Source organism: Pseudomassariella vexata (genome assembly GCF_002105095.1).
Source record: "Pseudomassariella vexata strain CBS 129021 chromosome Unknown BCR38scaffold_5, whole genome shotgun sequence".
Classification (NCBI taxonomy): domain Eukaryota; kingdom Fungi; phylum Ascomycota; class Sordariomycetes; order Amphisphaeriales; family Pseudomassariaceae; genus Pseudomassariella; species Pseudomassariella vexata.
The window spans coordinates 1,916,339-1,940,125 of NW_024467960.1; the positions used below are offsets into that span (position 1 = coordinate 1,916,339).

At 49.0% G+C, this 23,787-nt stretch overlaps 6 protein-coding genes across 6 annotated transcripts; 3 read left to right on the forward strand and 3 right to left on the reverse strand.

Annotated features, from left to right (window-relative positions):
• The first annotated feature begins 2,589 nt into the window (after positions 1–2,589).
• Positions 2,590–3,218, forward strand: BCR38DRAFT_177543 (uncharacterized protein). The gene is made up of 3 exons (XM_040853905.1): positions 2,590–2,722; positions 2,807–2,957; positions 3,019–3,218. The coding sequence occupies exons 1-3, from the start codon at positions 2,685–2,687 to the stop codon at positions 3,091–3,093; spliced, it is 264 nt and encodes an 87-aa protein (XP_040717295.1). The 5' UTR covers positions 2,590–2,684; the 3' UTR covers positions 3,094–3,218.
• Positions 3,219–4,571: 1,353 nt separating this feature from the next.
• BCR38DRAFT_389901 (uncharacterized protein) lies at positions 4,572–6,167 on the reverse strand (the record flags this gene model as incomplete). Its single annotated transcript, XM_040857549.1, has 4 exons — positions 4,572–5,226; positions 5,284–5,361; positions 5,422–5,927; positions 5,997–6,167. The coding sequence occupies 4 exons, from the start codon at positions 6,165–6,167 to the stop codon at positions 4,761–4,763; spliced, it is 1,221 nt and encodes a 406-aa protein (XP_040717296.1). The 3' UTR covers positions 4,572–4,760.
• Positions 6,168–9,990: 3,823 nt separating this feature from the next.
• BCR38DRAFT_456909 (short-chain dehydrogenase) lies at positions 9,991–10,999 on the forward strand (the record flags this gene model as incomplete). Its single annotated transcript, XM_040861977.1, has 3 exons — positions 9,991–10,018; positions 10,069–10,504; positions 10,570–10,999. 3 exons carry the CDS (start codon positions 9,991–9,993, stop codon positions 10,997–10,999), a joined length of 894 nt encoding a protein of 297 aa, XP_040717297.1.
• A 605-nt stretch (positions 11,000–11,604) lies between these two features.
• On the reverse strand, positions 11,605–12,670 carry BCR38DRAFT_408281 (uncharacterized protein; the record flags this gene model as incomplete). Its single annotated transcript, XM_040858252.1, has 2 exons — positions 11,605–12,400; positions 12,441–12,670. The coding sequence occupies 2 exons, from the start codon at positions 12,668–12,670 to the stop codon at positions 11,605–11,607; spliced, it is 1,026 nt and encodes a 341-aa protein (XP_040717298.1).
• Positions 12,671–14,764: 2,094 nt separating this feature from the next.
• BCR38DRAFT_429932 (uncharacterized protein) lies at positions 14,765–15,527 on the reverse strand. The gene is made up of 2 exons (XM_040860002.1): positions 15,030–15,527; positions 14,765–14,964 (listed from the first exon to the last, which is right to left on the reverse strand). The coding sequence occupies exon 1, from the start codon at positions 15,285–15,287 to the stop codon at positions 15,036–15,038; it is 252 nt and encodes an 83-aa protein (XP_040717299.1). The 5' UTR covers positions 15,288–15,527; the 3' UTR covers positions 14,765–14,964; positions 15,030–15,035.
• Positions 15,528–19,163: 3,636 nt separating this feature from the next.
• Positions 19,164–20,557, forward strand: BCR38DRAFT_429935 (uncharacterized protein). The gene has a single exon (XM_040860003.1). The coding sequence runs from the start codon at positions 19,482–19,484 to the stop codon at positions 20,283–20,285; it is 804 nt and encodes a 267-aa protein (XP_040717300.1). The 5' UTR covers positions 19,164–19,481; the 3' UTR covers positions 20,286–20,557.
• The last annotated feature ends 3,230 nt before the right edge of the window (positions 20,558–23,787 follow it).

Consider the following 23,787-nt stretch of genomic DNA (forward strand, 5'->3'; position numbering starts at 1 on the left):
ATGATCGCTTTTGCCTCACTATGTAGAAAAGAACCCCCATCTAATTTCAGCCAATGAGAAGCGGGGCGCAACCAACTCCATGTCTTGAACAGGCGAACAGACAGCCAAGCATTGATCCGTGTCTTTTAACCGACTGGGTGACATGGTCCGGAAATTAGTTCAGACGGCTCTAATATCACATTCATCACCAACAACGGAGGAAAGTTGTTTCTTTCGGATTCTTTCATGAAAGCCCGGCACACGTGCCTTACCTCGCCATGATGTCAGCCATTCCGCTTGTGGGACATTGGCTTGTACTCTGTGTCCAAGCGCCTTCTCTTTCTCCAAGGATAATAGGTCTTCGGTGGGTGGGCCGATAACAAGAATAGCTTTCTTGAGCATGTGTTTGCCAATGAAATCTGCTGCGGACTTGTCTACCCGCACACTGATGGGGAGTAGGTCTTGGAATGGCGTGTGGTAGTAATGATGACAAGAGGTATGCAGCTGGCCTCAAGGTCCCCATAAAATGTTTCACCTGTTTCCTCATCTGCCGGACTTGGTGACTATCAGAGCGCCGACGTAGCGGCTGAACTTTGCCAGATGATAGAGACCCTGCGAGTGATCTTTTGCTTAATGAGGGCGACCTAATTTGCACGCACCGGAAGCAAAACAAGTTTTACCGTATTGGGTAAACGGGCTGGGTCGCATAGGGGTGCTATGTCCGAAAATTGTACGGCATTGAATGGGAAACCAGGAGAACCTGGAGTATTGACTTTCGAAATGAACCTGACTGTCAACAGATCCATGAACTAACAGCCTCTTTTTTAGTCTCGGTAGACAAGCTAGAGGCAGAGAAAAAGGCGGCTTGCAGAGGATGCTCCACTCCCATGTCTAACCTTAATTTGAGCTCAATTAGCGCCTGCTAACTGGCGGGGTTGGACGTCCACTGTTCAAAGTCCTCGGCAATGGCAAGCAGACAACCCATTTGGAAATTTGCCGAATCTCGATGGAAAAACGGTACCGTTGGGAACTCGCAGGATAGGCCGCGATCGTGGTCCAACTGTTTCGATTTGGGTGTTTTCTACCCAACCCTTTGGTTTCTTGGTTGCTCAGGGTGCTGCGCCCCATTAACACCTGGCTTCGCCGCCCTCGCCCCCTCCCCCCAGCGTTGTTTGCTAACCACTAACCAAGCAATCTACCAATGCAAGGGCTTGGATAGACGCCCATAACTGCACTGCATTCAAGCGACACTACGAAGTATGCCAGCTAAAATTGGAAGCTTGCGTTACTCGCTTTCGCTTCAGTGGCACCCTAGATTCTTGTGAAGTTGCTTCGTTACTGGCCTGGAGTCTAATAAGAGCACATTGAACATTGAGTTCGAGTCAGCAGGTCGAATGATCCTAGAAACGTTCAAGATCTTATACGACCGATTCTCACAAGTGTCGATATCAATGACAACATCAGGGTCTACCGATGATTTACACAATCGTAATTCCAACCTTGCCAACCCCTCACGACTCTGATGCGTTCTGCTGTAGCTCCAATGGTGCTCGGCTCTAAAGTTCTCTTAGCTGCGCAGTGCAATTCGTTTCATAAAAATTGTATCTTGACATGCCCGGGATGTTGGTGATCGGTTGAAATACATCCTAAAAGGATGCCTCAAGCCGGGGAACACTCGACGGAGGTCCTTTGGCCATACTGGGCGTCTGATCTCGAGAGGCTCGGCCTTTCGACGGATGGAAGATACATCGGTATCTCTGGAATTCTAGCTTCAACTTTACATCAAACTTCCACTTCTCGGCCATTGCTCGATGCAATCACCAGTCGAGTCGTCGTGGCAATCGAATGTCAACTGAGTAAGTGCACACGAGATTGATGCAATGAATGAACCAGCCGACAAACCCTGGTAATTAAACGTGCGGCTCTTCACTCCTCATGTAATAGTAAACTCCGCCGAAGCGAGTCGCCGCGACTACATTGCTGGAAGTATGGCGTTGTCAGGTTGTGAGATATCGGATCGAAATACTGACATCGTGCCATGAGCAGGCCACCCGGCTTGAGAGTACCAGATCATCTTGTTTCTTCCCGCTCTGGATGCCAAACTGCGGACTGTTGTGCGCAAGAAAGGGTGTCACCACGTCGGTTCTACCATGCGCACTACAACAGCTCAGTTGTAAATCCCCGGCTATCCCGTACGCACAGTTTGGGTACGCAATGGCTACATGTGTAGTACCATTTCCACTGCGCCAAAGGTCCTAAGTCTCATCAAATTGTGCTGTGATAGCAGGTGAAATCACTCAACCTGCTAATGATCGTCGGGCATCGACAAGCAGTGACAAAACCCATGGACAAAACTGCATCTAAAAGCTCAAATAAGATAATCTCCAGATCGGCAATAGATTCTGACCAATTGCTCATGTCATTGACAGGTAGCTGGGAGACTTCGTCGGAGTTGCAGGCCCAATCAGCGGAGTCAGCGGAGTCAGCGGAGACAGCGGCGCCTGCAGGCACATAAAATGCCAAGCCTTAGATTGAGCTTAGGCCACGGAAAGCAATCGTAGCGCATTCAATCCAACGACTTCATCACGTCGACATCCAACGTCGTTACTACTGAATATCTTGCCTCGTCACAGCTATCGCATTCTAGACGAACTCTACTTGATCAACCCCTCGAGCAAAGCCGGCACCTGCCCACATTCGCAAAAATGAAGCCTGTCGTTAGTGCCATGCAAGCATGGTCTTGGTGAGTGCTGCCTCTTTACCTCCGGTCCACGAGGCTTCCATCCCCCAGTGCGTGCCTGGCTGACCATCTCTCCTCCGACTCTAGTGTTGTGGTATCCGCATTCGCCATCGTCATCCTCTCCATTATCGGCGCCCTCTTTAAATCCAAGCATCACGAGCTAGCAGGCGGCACCGAAGACCCCGAAAACACGGACGCTGTGGCATCGACAGTATTCATCGCCGTGCTCGTATACGCGGTATGTTCTGTGCATTTGAAGTAGATGCGCATCACGTACGATTCTAACCTCGTCTTGCTAGGGATTCCTCGTCTTCTGCGGCCTCCAGGGCATGCTCCACGTCCGCGAAAACAGAAGGGGCTCGATAGCGTTGTAGGGGAAACGCATCGCTCAGTTTATTCACCGCGTCAGCGACGGCGAGCTGGGGAGGAAAACCAAGTTAGGGTTCCTCAGATATAAGGAACCTGAAATAGTAAAATTGTCGATTTGCCTACGATTCGAGAAACACGATGGTCCACGTTTGTGGAGACGCTGGGCGAGTCACTGGTTGGGGTGGTTTTGGGACGACTTCGGAACCGAGTTAGCATTGAACAGCGACCCTTAATAGACACCCGAGTGTGCGAAGTCAATCATACTGTCCACCGCTACGTATCAGTGGGTGTGCAGGCGGCTTGGGTTTCCTACTCGTATCAGCATCAATATATGGCGTTTGTGGTATTGGCTTCGTCATTGCAGTAGGAGGACGGTGGAACGCTGATCGCAGAAGTATTACCCCTGTATAGAAGCAATCAATTACGAGCACTTTGGTCCACATATCATATATCTTCCCCCAATTTCACGGCTCAGAATCACAGAGCGGCAATGGAATATTGAGAACGTGTTCGCCAGGTGTCGTATTGTAGCCTGCTGTTCTACATGAGTGACGGCTTTCAGTGATGAGTCAGTAGCGATGCAAGCTATTATAGGCGAGTATAGCGTCAGGCGATCCGTGAGGAGGCAAGGCCCTTGCACCTAAGTAATCTAGTACTTGTATGTTCTGAGAAACAGCAAGCTTCCGAAGTCACTGGTCGGCATAGGGATGACGGGACTCTTTAAACTCTTGAATGGGCGCTGGACGGGCATTCTCGTTACTACTATTAGTAGCCGTGAACAGAGCAAGCAAAGGTAAAGAGCACTCTCCAGATAATCACTCTCTTAGAAGGTAGAGCCTATCGTATAGATCCTTATTACTTGGGGCTGTCTTATCACGGAAAACGGTGCTGGTAACGTATCAAACAAAGCCAATTGCTGCCTGAGAGATAAATCATATGATGCGAAGGGTCTCGTGTTGCGGAAAAGTAGTCGACTGACAAAGGTAGGTCTTGGTTTTCTCAGTACCGAACAAACTTGTATTCCTGGTCGCCACGAAACCACCCAGAGGAAGCGCCGCTATACGAATAGCCGTGGTAAGGTGAAAACCCTCCGCTCCTGAAAACAAGAGTATTTCCTCTGTCCAAATGGATGTTTTCCTGTTGGGTTGAGTCTGTTATGCTATGCTATAGCACACTATACCAATATTATGCCGTACTACAAGTAATCCTCACTAGTATCATCGTGAACTAATTGGTGGACTTGCGTTCTAGAATTACAATTCTTGTTTAGGGAACTACAACGAAGTGTCGGCCGAATGTAACACCAGTTAAGGAAGGATTTCTAACTGTCGAGACTATCGGGGGCTGATTGTACTTGGGAATTATGCAAGCGCTACACGGGAATTATTAAGGAACATGGGGGCATAGCTTGACAGCAGTATTCAGCTACAACATTCTTCACTTTGTGCTTCGAGACATGTAATTTCCGATCAAAATTGTTGTCGTCCAATTTTAATAAAATACGTCAACGAACCGGCCAAATATCACCTGCACCCTTTTTCTGAGTACCAGATGGTCTTGGTACACACTAACAAATCACTGGTGAAGCCACAGCTAACTTACTATCCACCTCTTTTTCTCTTGCTCATTTACGTATCGGAGAATAATGTTGAGAGAAGGTGATTGGATCTCTTCACAGTGAATCCTTACTGTCCCACCACGTGGCATGGTTGACCGGCTCTTCAACGCTCGAGACGCGATGAGCTGTGATGTGAACTGATGTCTGAACTGTTGTCCCATCAGGGCAATCGCAGCCATCGCAGTAGCCCCTTTCGATGTCCCATTCCGAGTCCTGCGAAGGCTTCGATTTATGCAGATCGGAAACGTCTTTTCTTGATTCGATACCACAGCCGCTATCGTCCAGCTTGACGCCATGCGTATTTCCCTTAGACGAGTCCGTGAAGGCTTCCGGGAGTTTTTGAGTGTTGTGCATTTTCACCCGTCGGCCCATACTTCCAGCACTTTGAGGGTACCGAGAGGTATGCCACTTGGTCCAGTTCAGGGAGATATCCCAACTTCTTAGAAGCGGTCGGAGGGTCGCGATACAACTTGCGAGGATGCTCAGGGAAGGTTCTAGGATGGACCAAATAGCTAGGTTCCTGTAGAGAGTTATTAGTAAACTGTGAATGGCGTGGTTTTTCATCCGAGAAGCTTACACCGTCTCAAACAAGAAATCGGCCGTGATGGCGATATTCTTGATCAGAGGGATACGGACGACCATTGCAACCCCAGCGCTGGGAGTACGTCAGCAATGATTCAGAAATCATCACAATAATGAAGTGTAGTATCCTTACATAACTCCCAAGCTCAAAAGAAATCCAATACTGATCTTCGTTCGCCGGTTCAGCTGCACCCTCCAAAGTATAACCACAGGTAAAAGCCCTAATACCCAATCCGCCATACAACTGGCGACTCCGTGGACAACAGTGGCTATCGGCACAACCTCTGGCATGATGCAAGAGCCCCCCGTACTGTTGGGCTTAGATGGATGTTCCCAAAAATAGGAGGCAGGCGAGCATTGGAACATCATCAGAAAGCAGAAAACAATGGAAACCACCCAGATGACCCCGATATTGACTCGGATAACCCAGATCTGCCACGATGCGGCCGCGAGCCGGAGGAGAAATGCGGCGATGGATGTTCTTATGAAGGCCGAAAGGGGCGCGTATAGTACCTCGCAGAGGTACCAGGATTTCAGGGCTGCGGCGATGCCGTCGGGGGTGAGTTCACTCGGGTGTTTTCCTGTGCCGCCGGCGATTACGCCATAGATGGCGATGATGCCGTATGCCGTATAAATTAGCTGTTTTTGCCATTGTTATCAATAAGAGCTCTGTGGTTGATAACGGAAGGAGCATTGGCGAAAACTCACCACTGCTACTAGCATTATCCAGTCATCCACCATGACCTTCTTGATTATGAAGACCTTGACTTGAGCCCGAAGGAGACTGACGATCCATACGAGCACCAAGAAAACTGCCTGGACGATGAAAAGGCGCGTTCCGTCCGGGTTGACGTCAAAGCCCAGGTTTCGGTGTTCCATTGTGAAGACTGTCCAAAGCGCGATATACTCCAGTGATTGAATCAAGCTGATAAACCCCTTTTGTAATCGATTATTGGACCTGACTATACATTGGACACGTGAGTGAAGCCTATTTTGTAATGGATACAATAGATTTCCCAAGGATAACTGTATGAGCGAGACAGCCAGACTAGACAGAGCCCCAGGTGCGATGGATCATTTTTGTAAGAACTCAAACGATGCACACCATCTTAGTGCTTGACCCATCATCGGCATTTACCTCGTCACAAGTTGCCCACCCAGTTGCCGCTGTCCATGTCCCGACGAATGCGGACGTAGCACAAGGGGAAAGGATGTCAAAGCTCCTCTACTGGATTCGGCATGATCTTAGTCCAAGCGTGAGGCCCTGCTAGTTGTGGTATGCGGATTGTGCCCTAGTAGATATTGCAAAGACGCTGATACCCGTGTCTGCAGCCACCCACGAAACTTTGGGGCCGTCAAGCGAGCACACGGTCCTATCTGTATATCGGCGACCATGACAAGATGCAACTCAACCCGCATCTCCCTTTTTCAAATATCGGATGCCGCATCCCCTAAGAATGCCGAGTTTGGCCCCTCGAGTTGAGAGACATCACTCTCTGGGCAGTCCAGAAAGAAACAAAATTTGACCATCATCCAATGAGCCTCTCGTCCAGCTTTGACCATTTGAGTTGCAGGGTTTAGCTGGTGTGCCAGCTTACCAACATGAAGCAGCAGGGGTCCATCTTGAATCAAAAGCAACCGACTGGCTTTGCCTCGTCCCGATAGGCCACGAACTCGTTCTTTAGCTGACCTAAGAAAGTAAAACGAAAACAATATGATCAAGAAACGAGATCCAAACCCACGTCAACTTTCGTAGAAAGGGAAAAATAAAGTGTTTAAATAAACAGGAGGCCCTAGCTCATGCCACCGAAGACGATTATTGGTACAAAACTTCGAAGCCGTTAGCCAGGCGGCGATCGAAGAGTGATCGGATATCTGGTGACTTGATTGGAACATTCCGATCTGGTAGCCTCGGTGGAAGGTGATTGGTGCTTCCCCCCTTTCTCTTCAGGGGACGAGGGCCGCATAGCCCGCACATATTTCCCATGTACACAGTATATATCATAAACTTGTTCATTTCCAACCCAGCCTCGCGGGAGGATAGTGAATAAACTTGGCACAATTCGGCGTCGAAAGCTTAGATGCTGTACGAAATTATAGTCCCTCGTTACTGAAAACGCGCTGGAACAACAATTTATTCACTTTTAGCTTTAAAAAGAGTCACCCAGGTGTGAATAAACTGTTTAAGAACATCGCAAAGGTTGGAAAGCGAATCGGGATGTCGTAGAATGACCCACAGTCCAAGCGTTGCAAAGCAAAGAGTTCATCTGAGGCGGAGTTGTGTTCGAGCCCGTCCACAGATGCTATGTCCAATAATAGAAAACTTCTGTCATTGGTGTCACGTTATGTCTTGGCCTTTTGAGAAGTGATGTTCTTCGGTATAATATATATCTCGAGAGGGTGTGGTAACGTAGTCCACAAGCGAACGGGTCACCCAACCGAACGGGTCACGCCCATAGCAAAAAATAGAACTAAACTTCCTAACTTTACCACGCAACTAATTCTCGATGGATTCTGCTCAAAAAGAATCTCAATTACTCCTTGCAACTCAGGCTATCAGAAATGACTCAACACTTAGTATCCGACGTGCTGCAACAATCTACAAAGTCTCGAATACTACTCTCCAGGCGCGTCTTCAAAAACGTCAATCACGTCGCAATATCGAAGCCAACGGTCGGAATTTAACAAAACTAGAAGAAAATACGATTATTCAAAGGATAATTGAGCTAGATTCGCAAGCATTTCCTCCCCGGCTAAGTGCTGTTGAAGATATGGCAAACCGACTGCTACGCGACTCGCATATCACAAAGGAGGACTTTCTTCCGGCATTTTGCGACGCGTTCAAGAAGAGCCTGACCGAAAGCAATATTCGTGCAGGCTTTCAAGGGGCTGGGCTTGTGCCTTTAAGCCCAGATATTGTTATTGAGAAGCTGGATGTGAAATTACAGACTCCAACGTCCTCCCGGCCCCCTACGCGGGAAACCCTTCCTTGGGCTTCTCGGACGCCAAACAACCCAACCGAGGCTACTTCGCAATCCGAATTTATTAAATCTCGAATTTCCAGGCATCAAAATAGCTCCCCGACGTCAATTTACGATGCTATCGATCAGTTTTCGAAAGGAGCGCGGAGTATTATGCATGAGATGGCTTTACTCCAAGCTGAGGTCGCGGAACTTCGAGAGGCAAATGCTCTAATTAGCAAGCGGCGCAGGGCGAAAAAAACACGAGTACGGCTTGGAGGATCACTTAGTTCACAAGACGTACAAGATCTTCAAGATCAAAAGGACGTTGCGCAGCAAGTACAGCAGGAAATGCGTGGAAATAGCGCTGGATCAAATCGTGGCCAGCCACGGCAACGGCGCTGTGGCGTATGCGGGAAGACCGGGCATAATGCGCGAACCTGTCAGGTAGAGATAGAATCATCTGGGCAAGAGTATTCTGAGTAGTTTTAATTGATTTACGGCGTTGTGGTTGCGAAATCGTGTTGAATTCCATGTTTTGCTAGTTGGCGTGACCCGTTCGGTTGGGTGACCCGTTCGCTTGTGGACTACGTTATGCGTTTCGTAAAGTCCTATTATACTTCACGTAACTCTACCTGGGTACTCTGGGTATCAGAGTGCGGATTCACCCAGGTCATCCAGGTCACCCAGGCTTGTCAATCACGACCATTTGACATCATGGCCGCCCTTCCAACCTTAAACAACCAATTTTTGAGCTTCGTAACTCCCGCCACGAAGCCAATTCACTTACACCTTCGTGCGAGACCCCACTTTGAGGCATCCGGGCAATCCGCCGGACCGATGCCGGACAGGTGAATCAGCCCTACGTTCTGGAAGAATACGATTTACCGCGAGGTCAGTGGAGTTGGCACATCACCTGGTTTCATTCTGCCTTACGTGCTACTCAGCTTTGATACAACCTTGATGGACTCGATTACAACGATTGCATCCAAGGGAGTAGAGGTGCACACCTGTTGTATATCACACATGTCACTTAGCCGAGAATATGTGGCGTAGATGGGGGAGTATATGGTGACAGCTAAGACTTTTTGCGAGGTTTTATAGGACCGTCTGGGATGTCCTGATAAGTGTCAGGCCGACGGGATTGGCGTAAGTGGGGGCAGGCCAGAAGGCGGTGCATTTAGAAATTTCAGTTTCTCAATCCAACTTATGCCTTGGGATCTCGCATCGAAGGAAGGATTAGGCTTGTGCTTAGCTTAGTATGATAGTTGGGCGGTGGTTACGGTAGCGTTGCCGGTGTAAGTCAACCCTTGTATCCTAGCACCTCAGCTGAAGGTTAATAGTAGAAATACATTCGGCCGCAGTCATCATAGCTCGTAAGATGAAAAGAACTTGGTAGATCAGGAAAACGCGATGATGCGAGGGTCCAAATTCTGCTGCTTGCAGCTGCAGTAAAAACGGAGCAACTGGTCCTAAAAGAACGACGTCAGAAGCGGTTTTATATCCGTGGTGATGTCATCACTAATTGGCAAGCGCCTCATTATGACATATGGACGAGGTTTGGCAACGCATCTCGATGCAATGCTCTCAGTGACACCAAACAACCCATTTAAATAAATGAGTCCTTTCTCTTGTATTTCGTTTGGAGGAAACAACATCATACCTGTCTTCTCAACAAATTCATCAATCACAATATCGCCGATCACATCTAACACGATATCAGAAGGACCAATCCTCCGATCATGTCGACAGAGGACCAGTTCAAGTCAGGTAAGATGAGGAACGCTAATTCGACTTGTCAATTCCTGATTTCTCTCCAGGCCACTCGGTGCCGGTAACGCACCAGGAATTCCCCGGCAAGGAGGGCAACCTGCCCATCCAGGCGCAGTACGACACCTTGCCTGACTACAAGGGCGGCAAGCAAAAATATAAGGCCGCCGGCAAGCTTCAAGGCAAGAACGCCATCATAACCGGTGGCGACTCTGGTATCGGCCGCGCGACGGCGCTCCTCTTCGCTATGGAAGGCGCAAACTCGCTGATCGCGTACCTGCCCGATGAGGAGGAGGATTCGCAGGAGACGAAGAAGCTGGTCGAGAGGCAGGGACAGAACTGCCACCTAATGGCACTGGATCTGACGGAGCGCAAGAACTGCCAGAAGGTTGTGGACGAGGCGGTCGAGAAGCTGGGCGGGATTGATATCCTATTCAACAACCATGCATACCAGATGATGGTTGAGAATATTGGCGACTTATCCGAGTAAGTTTCTCGCTACAATGATTTGCTGCGTGATGTGTTCAAGGAATTGACTGGAACAAATATAGGGACCAATGGGTACACACCTTCAACACCAACATCCATCCCTTTTTCTACCTCTCCAAGTACGCCCTTCCACACATGAAGGCTGGCGCTACCATCATCAACAACGCCAGCATAAACGCCTATATCGGCCGTCCGGATCTTTTGGACTATACATCTACCAAAGGAGCTATCGTCTCCTTCACCCGAGGATTGAGCAACCAGTACGTCAGCAAGGGCATCCGTGTCAATGCCGTTGCACCGGGACCTGTGTGGACGCCCCTAATCCCCGCTACCATGAATGAGGAGGCACAGAAGCAATTTACATCGCCTATGGGCCGGCCGGCACAACCTAGCGAAATTGCTGCGTGTGTGGTGTTCTTGGCGTCGGCAGATAGCTCGACGCTCAGTGGCCAGGTTATTCACTGCAACGGAGGCGTTATTGTGAACGGCTAAGCAACGAATCGAGATGCGAATCGGATGAGGACTGAATGATGCCCGATTTTGAAGCAGCAACCACGAGGATACAGCAGAATGACGCTTAGTTATCAACTTCTACTCGCCGAACTCTCGGCTTACTTCTCTATAGTATCGTCGTGAGTGAATACCTGTAGCTAGCCTCGTAGCCCTTACCCGCGAGCCCCGAAACTGTACCTGACGCAACGTTATTAGGCTCATGCACCTTATGCGTGACATTGAGAAGCTGTATGTATCGAAATATCTATACGTGGAACAACTATTGCTTTGATACGGCTTCATGAGAAGCGTAGTCCTCAATACGCCCAGACTGTCTCGCAAATCCCTGATAACTTGACATGGTATTGTGGAAAGCACAACCTCCAGACTCCCTCAGATTGCCTCAGAGACACCTACGTCTTTAGACAAATGACGTAGCGAATCCAGACACCCCTAACAACAGTTTTACACATCCTACTGGCGATCGCATGAATATAGAGCGAGTAATAATACCCGCGAACGCCCAGTTCATCGAGGACCTCTCACTCCCCAAGGTCGCAGTCAGGACTTCAGTCGGATTCAGTCTTCGTAGAACCAACGGCCTCCTAGAACCGAATACTGGTTCTTTTGATGATGCTCCAATCCTCCCAACAGCGCGGAACGGGCTCGTTGCGACTCATAGCCTCCAAGATGACCACTGCTTCCATCATGTCGACTGCAGCCAACGGGCCGTTAGTCTCGCGCTCTTCCTTTATGGTGTCGTCCACGTGCCAGCGCTCTTCGAGATCCGTCATAAGAATCCAAGGCTTCTTTGGCTTGGGGAAACGGTGCTTAGGGGTGGTGGCCGCTGCCTGGTGTTGTCCAATGTTGGATATGGGTCCGTTGTCACCTAAGATAATGGTTTCTTCGGAGTCCGCTCTCTCGAAAGAACGCTTGGAGGTGGTCCCAGCCCTCGATGCCTCATCTTGTGTAGGCTGCCACGAGTCTGACACGCGATGGTGCTCGTGTTCGATCGAGTCTCTGATCAGACCGCCAGCATTGATATTAGCGAGACTCCTTGGGATATCGGCAGCGTTCGATGTTTGCACGTGCGATGTAGCCCGGCTCGGCGCTCTAATCAGACCATGGCCGTCGAATTTCATAGCAGGGGAAGAAGAGGGCGAAGGGTACGTGTTGACCTTCCCCTCGCCCTCGTCCTCAATAGATCTGAGAGCGTGGCCAGGAGGCATCCGAGGTCCCAGCCGGCGGGCACGACGGTCCTTCTTGGGGATCGTCCAGTCCACGTTGGCAGTGATGAGGTCGTGCTTGCTGTCGGACTTGCCCTCATTATAGCATCTCTGGCAAATTGTCACACCGCAGGTGTTACACCGCTGCATGACACCACCAGTATTGCGGCCCTCGCTATCATGCAGTGGTCAGCACTCATTCCTCGGAAAAACACCTGGTGGAGATGAAGGCAGGGGGGAGAAAGTTTGGAGGATTATGCTGCATGCCCACCAAGAGGGCAGGCCTCTCAATGATGGGGTGTAGAGAGTATACAAACCATTGATCGCATTTGGCGTTCTTTGACGTGACTCCCCAGAATTGTGTATGGGGAGCTGTACCAGGCTGACCTGAGTTCAGCGAAGTGGGAGTGGTGACCACTTGCTGGCTATCAGACTCTTTGTCCATGATGATTGGTTTTTACAACCGAAGCTGTAAATGGAAAGGGGGGGTTGTAAACGGAGACCTGTTATTTCATGTGAAGAATCGCACGCGTAAACGAAACTCGGTAACAATAAGGTCAATATGCAAACCGTCGCTACAAATGATGCCTAGCAAAGATTTTGACGTTACTGAGCCCGCAAGGCGATGGTTCAGTTTTTGAGAATGATATGTGTGACGAGGCCTTCGTCGTTATCAACTATACTTGGTGATGGTTCAGTAATTGATAACAACGTGTGGCAATTATTTTGTCGTCAAAACCGTTGCTGCCAATTTTGCTCGTTTGTCTTGTCTTTCTGCCCACGAGATCCAGAATGGAGAAGCAGCAGAACCGCAGGACGTTATGGGCAGAAAGATCGTTGTGTTTGGCCAGAGCAAGAGCGAGTGTAGAGGCTCCTAGACGGATTATATGTGTTAGGTCTGACAGAATGATGTGCTGGTAAATAGGATGATCGAAGATTGAACGGACCTGGGGGCGGGAAGGGATAGTAGAGAAGTCCCTAGGTGAGCTGCTGATGCAATACTCTACCGGGCCAGCGAACAGGATGTTTGGGGAGTAGATGGACTTGGGAACGGCAAGAACGAGTAGAGAAGCTCCTAGATGAACTTCTGGTCTTTATCGCGATATTCTTCCGGTGAAGAGGAACACTGAGGAATAAATGGACTTGGGGGCGGCAAGAACGAGTAGAGGAGCTCCTAGATGTATTTTATGTGTTTCATAAGATAACCTGCCGGTGAATAGGTCAACAGAATAATCATGTCGGATGGGGAAGCCATTACTGTATTCACTTTGTTTGCAGGCTGTCTGACAAGGAAATCACGGAGTTCGGATTATCTAATGACTTTGTGTTATTATTAAGACTAGTGAATGTTGGTAACTCTTATTTGAATATATAGGTAAGGACGAAGGTCAAAAGTTCACTCTAACGTTTCTCTCACGGCGTTATGTTTACGTTGCCTGACAAGGAAAGCACGGAGTTCGGAAGAACTAATATTCTTGTGTGAAATAATAAAGCTGGTGAATGTTAGTCACTCTTGTCTAGACACAGCGATGAAGGTCAGATTAAGGTACCTTTATTCACTCTCACGATTCTGCCGCGTTGCTTTGTTCAGTGACTGTGACTTTTCCAAAGCTACTCAAAATTACTGGTGCTGAGACAGTAGTTTCTTGGACAGAAAATTATTCATAGTATCATTATCGTGAAAGACTACACTCGAGAAATTTTGCTATTCAAAGAAGTTCAAGACTGGGATAATTCTATCATTAGTCACATTGTTTCATCCTCAGGTATACATTGGTTGACCCGACGCAAACATTGGCGAATGTAAATGAAGTTGAAGGTCATGGGATGGCGTATCTTCGACTTACAGTCATGGAGCCCTTGCCCTTCTGGTATGTTAAATTTGGCCAAATATGAACAAAAGTTCACCGGGCATCGTTTCCACCAGAGCCCTGCGGCCAGCCAATGTGACCTTTAGCTGAATGTAAACCAAGAGCTACATAGTGTCGCGCCTTCTTCTTGCAGTGATGGAAACCTTTCTCCTATGTAACTGTGCAAGTGCGGCTCATTCAAATACCTTGAGATCATGAATTCGTCCAAAGGCTCACAAAGTATCGTACCTTCCACTTACAGCCCTGGAGCTGAGCCTTGCAAGCTGCGCCATACTTTCTCATCCGACAAAGTCATCACTGTCAGAAAGAACTAGAAAAGAACCTGCTGAAAGTATGTCGCCTTAAAGCAAGCAGTCCTGTAAGAACTCACTTAGTTTGGTCACAATCGGCTGGAAAACTGGGCATTGCTCAAATGATTTTCCTCGATTCTTCGCAATAACTGATGCTTTTTGCATGGCATATGATATCAACCAATTCCCGCATCTATTGCCAGGATAGGTGATATCGGCAGGAGATGATGACACTGCTATCCGGGAAGCATGGTTCATCCTATGTTTGAAAAGACTCCGTATTTGTGTCTCAACGTCCCTGCAACAGCAGCGCTGAAAACGGGCATACCGCGAACGGTTTTCGCCGCCGAGGGCATCACACCACCACCTCCTTACTTCCCAGCATAACTCACGTGGCGAGGCACCCCATCTGCCATTAACCTTGTTCCGCTTCAACTAATCCTCAGCGCACACGCAAGTGTATCCCCACACCACGTCGTTCGGAAGGTACCTAGCCTGTTGAAGGCTCTCAGTTGCCAACCTGAACCACTCAAAGCAGTTGAGCGATGGGTAATCCTGGAGAATAATGATGTATTCCAGTATGTCCTTCACTTTTTCATTGGCAATGCCGTTTCTCGATATCTTGCTGATGAGTACGCGTCAGAGCAGCCTAGCGTCGCCAGACAGGCCAACTGGAGTTGACTTGTAGACCCCAGGGTATGCTGATGGTTTGGCCGTCTGCTGCGGCCTGCATGATGTTCTTGCAGTGGTTCTTTGAGCCGTCCGTTGGAACGGCACCCATCGAAGGGTATTTGAGAAGGATGTGGAGTGCATAGTGGTATGAGTTTGGGTGTTTCAGCCGGGAGTATAGGGCAAGGTAAAGCCGCGGCTTTGATCGGGATTGAAGGCTGGGTAGTCGCATATTTGAAGTTGAGAAACCGAGATATCCGTCGGCTGGTAAAAGACTGTGATACGGGATGGCCGCTATTTGCACGTCGGGTCTATGTTTATAGGGCTACTTTGGTGAGGACAAACTCACAGTCAGCCTCATCACCATGACGATGGCGATCAACTGGGGTTTCGACAGAAAGATAGATGCTAGAGGTCCATCTAATAGAGCCAAGATATAGTCGTTCGACTCAATGTAAGCACGATCCTAGATACGGTACCTTCTACGTTGTCCAATCGATGATTGCGCAGGGACTTATCAGTATTAACGCGAGCTTTGCACCTGAGGATACCAAAGGCTCGTGCTTCAGGGCGCAGATATATCCTGGAGCACCACCACGTTGCACCTCGAGACCGTCTATAGTTCCCAACTACGGACACTGTTGAACCACCCGGAAGTGACTCGGGAGCGCCGACCTGGATATTTGGTGGCAACCACATTGGCTAGCAGGAGTTACCTAGCTTCACTGCGTCCGCAGAGATGGACAGTGTTGACAATGGAGGCCCAAACGAGAATGATCACATCCTCTACTATATTCCGTATACCCGTTCTAGGAAGAAAGTTGCACGGACCCCGAAATCATCAACCAACCTCTATGACGAAAGAAAGAGAGATGGGCGCATGGAACAAAGCCGATCACCAGCTTAGGGCGGCCAGGTTAGTGTAATGGTTCACCGGCAATGCTTGCCGATTCTTGCTATTGTACGACGGGATACGAAAGGCGCACAGGACTCGACGAAAAGAATGAATTCTCAACAAAACTCCTCAGGCCCCCTATTTCCCGTGGTTCTTATCACATAAGAAGAATGTCCCAGCAAGCCGACTCTTCTGAAGATGGTGTGAGACGCAAGAAACTGGGTGGGTTGCGATGACGAAGATCACCAGAGGCTGTTGCAACAGTTCAGGTGGGCTGCGCCTCGGTCGAAGATAATGATTTTGCGGGGTCCATATAGAATAGAGCCAATAGGAGAGCGAGCGCGAGAAGTCTTAGTCAGGGGAATATATGATTAGTCAGTTGCTTCATGCACCTAATTAAACTCGTGAAGACAAGACGCGACTTTGTCGCGGTCGACGCGTCTTCTCAACTTCGCTCTATTCCTGTGTCGCTGACTCTGAACCCGCACTCAACCCGCTTTTAGCCAGCCGACCAAGATATCGCGCACATTCCCTCGAGGATAGATAGGCAAACTCGTCAGCGACTATCTGCAAGTGTTAGCAACACTGCCCCATATGCTGTGTCGCACCACAGGTGACTCGCAGTCGAGACACGCCTTATCTATCGGTTACGGAGAGATCCAAGTTCTCCAGATCAGCCGGATATTCAGTCAATCAGAACCCCCAGGATTTGGCACATTGGCAATGAAGCCATCTTCAAAAGTAATACAATCATAATCACGCCTGAGTCTTAGGTCTTCATAAAAACTTCAAGCGTGAACAGCAGCATTATCAATCATGCAAGGATTGGTTACAGTGTGGGCGGACTCGGACGTTTCAGGAGCACCTATGAACGCAGAGTACATTATCATCCAAGACTATCGAAATAGAAAACCAAATTCGCAACTATGCACCTGGTGAGTTACGGTGCGAGGTGAAGTTGGAAATTGAGATTCAGTCTAGATCTCAACTGGCAAATCGTATTGAATCTGTCCTAAGTCCATCGCAAACCTAGTCATCGGAGAAAAGGCAGATGTCGGACGTTCAGAGCGAATGATCGAGGCCTTGGTGTCCATCCCTGCCTTGGTGTCCATCCCTGCCTCGTTCGTGTACCTCCCTCCCTCCCTCCATCCCTCCCTTGCGTGGTACGGCATTGACGTTTACCTGGCTTGTCTCGCCAAAACATATTTAATATATGGCATATTCACCGACCATCCGGGATCCGAGGGTGTCCTGGACATGGCGTAACTCGGAGCTCAAAGTGAAGAAAACGGAGACGTTGAGAATTAGGGGCCCGCTGGGGACGGTTGCAGATGGAACCGTTGATGACTCGAGCCCATCGCTGAAGATCACTAGGTCAGATGTCGCTGTCAATACCAAACTCAAAAGATTGGATAAGCTTGGAGTGTCTTCCCGGTCCCCTGCGGCGAGGAATGCCGTCGTAAACCCCAGAGCCCGCATGAGATTGTCTGATCAGCAGGTCCAAGCACTCGATCCTTCTCGTGGGCTCTCCCGCAGCCAGTATTTTCGAGAGAAAAGAGATTGGCACCAGGTACCATCTACGGTGTATGGATAGGTGTGAGGTGACCCCTTGCACAAGGTGTGCACCAGCGGTCAGAGCCCCACACTACTGGCCCGCCCGTACTTCAGCAGGTATCTGGGTACTTGAATACATTGTCGGGTATCAGTGGCCCACTCTCAGGACCCTCTCGCGCCCCGGCCCACGTAGGTTGATACGGGCTGAAATCTATGTACCTCCTACAGCATTTCAAATGTTAGTGCAATTACAGCCCCACCCTACAAAATCATGAGCTAGTATCTAAAGTACCTCCGCATACAAATAAAATAATAATATTAAATACGCCGTAGGTGTTAACCCTCGGTACCTCTACAAGTACTCTCTTAAGGGGCTATAGATGATATAGCGGGCCCTTAAGCCGCGTCGGGCGGTTATACAGGTAAACTTGTAGCCAAACGACTACTAAACCTCCTGTCCCTCCCTAAGTCTGTGCTACAACCCCTGCCTGAACTACCGATAAGTGTGGTAATGTGGCACTTAAATTCGTCCTCAAGGGTGGGATGCTGCTGATGTGCAGAAGATGCTCGACTATTTTTTGTCGCGACAAGTCGTAGTATCTGCTAATTGGGGTTCTCGTCGAGCGTATACATCTTAACCATACGCTCAAGTGGATAGACCGTAACGTGGTCTAGACGCTCGCAAGAATCGCGGCGAGAGGGCGTGCTGCGCGCCTTCTATCGTGAGGGGACGGGTTCGCCGACGAGCGTTATCGGATAGGCGAGGTCTGATAAGGGGTCGGATTAACGATTCGAATTCTGGACCGGCTGTCGAGTTATATTCCGCCGACGTAGTGCTTGACGGTCGACTGGCTAGGATGCTCGTAATCCTAAACTGTACCAACTACACCAGCCGACCATACAAATAAACAAGTAGCATACTCAATAGCATATATTCCTAGAGACCTCGTGAGTTACGGCATTCTAGGCTACATATATAGTATAAACTCTAATATAATGATTCAAGTTATATTATAGTAGTACTAAAGCCGGTGTCTTAGGCGCCTTTTATATAATAACTAGCTTATGTATTTAGCGGGTTAAATGATCATAGAGCCTCGAAAATTATCTGATATAGCACACGTAGATATTCATTTGTAACAGCGAGAATAAGCACGGTTTTAACTTCCTACAAGAGAAGAGCGACGATTAGATAAATAGGGTATCATATATGGCTAAAAGAAGGAGCCTGTTTATACTTAGCTCAGGATTTTAAGGAAAGAGAGTAATTAATATCTAGAAATACCCTAATACTATCGTCTCGCTTCATAAAGAGTTTAAGAAAATATTTGCTGGTAGCTCTCGCTTCGCTCGTCTAACCCCTAATACTTTCTTCTACAATTTCAAATCTCGGTAGAGAGCCTATATACCTTTCGAAGATCAGAAAAGTGACTTCGGGGATCGACCGCTAATTTGCGCTAGCTAGGATTCCTTGTAGATGGGGCCAAGATCACCAATTAGAGGCCGGGGGGTTGTCGGAGTGGGCTGGGAGGCACGACGTAGATTTTACCCAGTGTCAACCTAGGTGAGCCAGGTTCGCCGAGTGCGTAGTGCGTTGAACAAGGCCTTCGGGGCTCTTATTAGGCGCATTAATTCCTGTCGCCCCAAATTGGTCCCCAAAGCTCTTCTCCTCTTCACAACCCACACCACACCCAACTCAACCCGCTGCCTTGACAACTCGTTTTCGCACACAAACAACTCTTCGCCTGGTCGCAATAACAGTCGCAAATCGATTTGACAATTGCTACACATTTTACAACAAAACCTGCAACTTGAAACAACGTCGCAATTACCGTACTCTGCGCGCGCGCATCGCCACTGGCCGACCGGGACCCCGACTGCGCTGTCGTCGCAACTACTCAGTTGCGACAATACCCTTTTCAACAACCCACCACGTTTGCGCACGTTGTCACTATTGGAGTTGATTGAACAATCAAAATGCTAATGTCATCTGCGCTCTCATGCGATACGTCGCAACCACCTATGACTCGACTGCAGGCGTCGCTCTTCGCTTCACCCCCGGCTAGTCCTCCACTGTCGACGCAGAGCACTATCGGCAACATCTTCACAACATGCCGCGCACTGCAATCAATACTCACAACACCCGCGACAAACAGCGACCGCAATACAACCCAATTACTCTCTCCTCCGATGGCCAATACAACTTTGTCACCACTGAAACTCCGTCTGCGATCGCGCAAGACTGACACAAATGGAGACTTCATGGCCCCCAAGAGGATTGTGAAGCGATCTGCCCCGGCGCCTCGCGGCCTCAAAAAGAGGCGGAGAGGAGTTGAAGACGATATAGGTCGTGACGATGATGTCGAGAGCGACCTCGACATTGAGAATAACGACAGTTGCGAGGAAGACAAAGAGGCTATTTGCGCCAGACCATCAACACCAAAACGCGCACGAATTGCGCCAGAACAAATACCACTCGGCCTCGAGCGATCAGACTTCCACAATCTACACACCAGTGCGGAAAACGAAAGCAAAGCAGAAGGCACAGGAGTCGAGGTCGAGGCGGATGGAGAGACATGGAGCACAGAGGACGACCGCATACTTGTCGAGCTTGTTCTGGAAAAGCTCAAACTATCCAAGACAGACTGGCAAGAATGTGCGCGGAGTTTAGGAAAGGATAGGAGCAGTATCGGAAGGAGATGGAAAAGTCTCATGGTCAATGGAGATGTCGGCCTCAAGACGAGGAGTCGACGCTCCAAGATCCACGGAACCTGGCGATGAGGGCTTGGTGTATTCCTTTGTTTTGCGCTTTACCTTTCGTTGCCGATTTGAAGGCCTGTCGTATATTTACACATTAGGGAAGGATTGTCAGTTGAAGCTACACTTTGGGACTGGATTTTGGGTAAGGTATGTTAAAAGTATCTAGAGGGTTAACGGGCCAATGCGTAGATATTTTAGCTGTTGACATAGATGCTCAGCTCAACAATCCCAATTGTAAACTTATCACTATGTACAGTGTAGATGGGTGGCACAGGTCCCAACTTCGTGTGTTCGCTTTGTGTCGCCGACGGGCTAGCTGCGTGCGCATCATTCTCATGCAATGCGAAGCGCAGCTGCTGTCTCAACAACCCACAGATCTCTATCAACCCCGGACTTCTATTGTTTATGCTTTGACTTCAGCTCTTCGTACTTGAGACTCAGCCTTTAGCTTGGAAAGGGGACGTGCAAGGCGAGACCATCCAAGGGAACCCCCAAGCCAGAGATGCGACCCAGAACTTAGACCTGACGAATGAAACACAGTTTCGCGATGCGAAGACAGTCCTACTTTAGCTTAGACGTCGTCAACAAAACCCCGGTTCTAATTAAAGCAGCCTTGAGGATTTCAAGGACCTCTCTCCTGTCCACTAAGGCAAGTGGAAGTTGAACTATCGCTAAACTATCAGAGTAGTTTCAGCCATTGTGGCCAACTCTAGCCAGATCGTTAGGAAAGCTCATGAGCCGGGGAGGAGCAAAATGCGAAGGATTCCTGCGATGAGAAGAGAAGGGATGGACATTCGTTGCCACAACAATGACTTGCATACGCAAGACATATGGTTTCGGCGCCGCAAGCTAGACCACAAGAACATCCAGTCGTCTTGCTTCAAAGCAAATTCGTTATTACGAATTGAACCTGGTCGAGTACATACAGGAGGCGCCTTCCCGTTACAGCAGAGCTAACCTAGTTGATAAATTCCGAGTTCAGACTTTCGCCGAATCCAATTGTCGCAACGACGAGAAATGACAAGCAGTCGGTTTGCGGTTTGAAGAATACGTGCGGCCGGCCGTACACTCGGACTGGCCTAATAAGGCAGCTTAAATTGTACCGATTGGATACCACTTGTGTGTTGCACTTTCCAGCCAAAACAACCCAGCCACAAACGCACCTTTCTACTGCGTGAGAAATGGGCCTCACTTTGAGATGCATTTCTGTCTATCCTAACTTGTCACAAAGTTCGTGAATGGACCTCGTTTACGGCAAACCCTGAACCCAACGGTTGAGGATCCAGTTCATCGAGCAGTGGAAGGCCTCACCAACAAGCTACAGAGCCAGCGAATCCCGCCGCTCATGGGCGAGTGCGTGAGGCAACCGGGTCATAGATAATCGGGAGCTCCTACGCGTGATTAACCGTTTGCTCCGTGGAAGAATGCTGTTCGCACTAAGTCCTCAATATGGGATTCGAATTCAGTTGCCACGACAGCACACGTTGTAAGGGCTTTTCTTTTATTACCTCAATGTGCATCTTGTGGCTTTTTCATCTTTTGAATCGCCTACAAAGAATCTCAACGATGCGTTGGGGGGGGTTACAGTTGATACAGGTCCTTCAATGATGGGGGTCGAGGATCGGGAGCTGGCGTGGTCGGGACGTCTCCTCAGTGGATTCTGATGGACCCTCCAACACAGAAGTTCGAGGCTCCAGAAGCTGGCGCGGGAGTGGTGTATCCTCAGATAGTTCCCGCCGCCATTCAAACCCAAGGGTCCAGGCTTCAGCATCGCCGCGGAGGCTGGCAGAAACGAAACGCCCACCCTTAAATCATGCCCTTAGAGGCTCCGACTGGAAATCTCGTCGCGGAGATCACTCTCAAGAATTCTGCAAACCCAATTGTCACTAAAGCCAAGATCAGTGATGTGACCTTTGCGGCTTCATACTCTTTGGTGGACTCTAAAACTTCAAAGATCATTGTTGTCCCTGGTAAGTATGCCATGACAGTTGAAAGCTCAAGCCCTTTCTGACAAGACCTTCCAGGCCAGCCTGTAGCTTAGGATCCGCCTGACCCTCGACATTACCGGTATCGATATTTTCAGCTGTGCCAGCTCCTTGGGTGATGTTCTTCGCTTCACCAGGTCCATTGATGCCTTATTTAGATTTGACGTAGAGATGTTGGGAAACGCTTTGTTCATAATCCATAACGCGAAACGAGAGACGATTCCGGACCTCAAGGGCTTTGGACACGCCTTTCTTGATGCTTGAACTTTGTCCGATCCGGATCTTGTTGAAACAACTTTCCATCGGCGGCTTGTCAGATACCGGTTTGGCGGAATGGACCTCATCGTTCGCTTCAGCGCAATGGCAACCGCAGAGACGTCCAAGGCAACCATGATCCCATCTCCTAGACATGACCATTGGGTTATAAACCTATCCAGGGAAGAATCCATCGACATCAAGTGGCCGTATTGTCTCTCAAGATTCACTTATGGAAATCAAGATGAGATCTAAGTATAGGAGCTCATCGATTAGGCCGAACATCTGCCACGCCTGGAGGTTAGACGGATTTATGGATTTGTGATTGCGCATCACAAAGCTGGGCTGTTTGATGATGTTCAAGAGAGGAACATCACGGATGATCTGCTCCTCTGGGAAACCGAAAACCAGCAAGAAGTCTTGGCACATTGCTTCTATCCTTCCCCAGCTAGTGTTCGAAATGCGGGAGGCTGACACTTGTGTCATCTAATCCGCGAGGCTTCCATGTTGTTAACGAGTGATACTGATGGACAGCAAGACGTCACTCACGACCAATAGGTAAAACAACAAACAAATTGGCTTGCATATATAACTTTAAACTTGGCCCCTTTCTTCTTGAAGATAAGAGAAGCTAAAGCTAAGCCACAATCGTGTATCACGGACGACCAAGAGGCAATTGGCCTGGGTCAAACCCAAGGCCGACTCCAAGGTCAGCACCAACTCCTTCAGCAGCAAGCTGATGACCGATCGCGGAAGCTCAACACAATATTCTACAAAATAACGAAGGCACCTGGCAAATTGGGCGTAATTCAGATGTGCAGACCTTTCTCGAGGCATCTGCAACGGAACCGACAAACCAGACTGCATCGACCGGCTAGCCTCATCCATCACCACCCAGAAGGATTGCACATGGTATTGACTTTTGACATGATATGAAAAGTCATCAACTGGGGTTTGAGACTCCTCAAGTTTCTCTCCGACTCATCATTGAAGTAAGTCTGCAATGGCGAGTTGTTGAACGAAGTGTTGCTGGTGGTGGTGGAGCCACCCCTTTTCTGGACCGCTATAGTACGACTTGACAGAGCAAAAAGTCTCGATGCAGTGACAGTCGAAGGTCTTGCTTGGCTATCACAAATGGTCATACTAACTCCAGCACAATCTTCCCCGTTTCGAGAGACGGCACAGTCACTCTTAAGTGGCAACAACTTGCCGGTAGAGTCGCTCACTGCAAAGGTCCAGGGACTCTTTCAGAAAGTCGGATCGCTGGAGACTCAAATACCCAC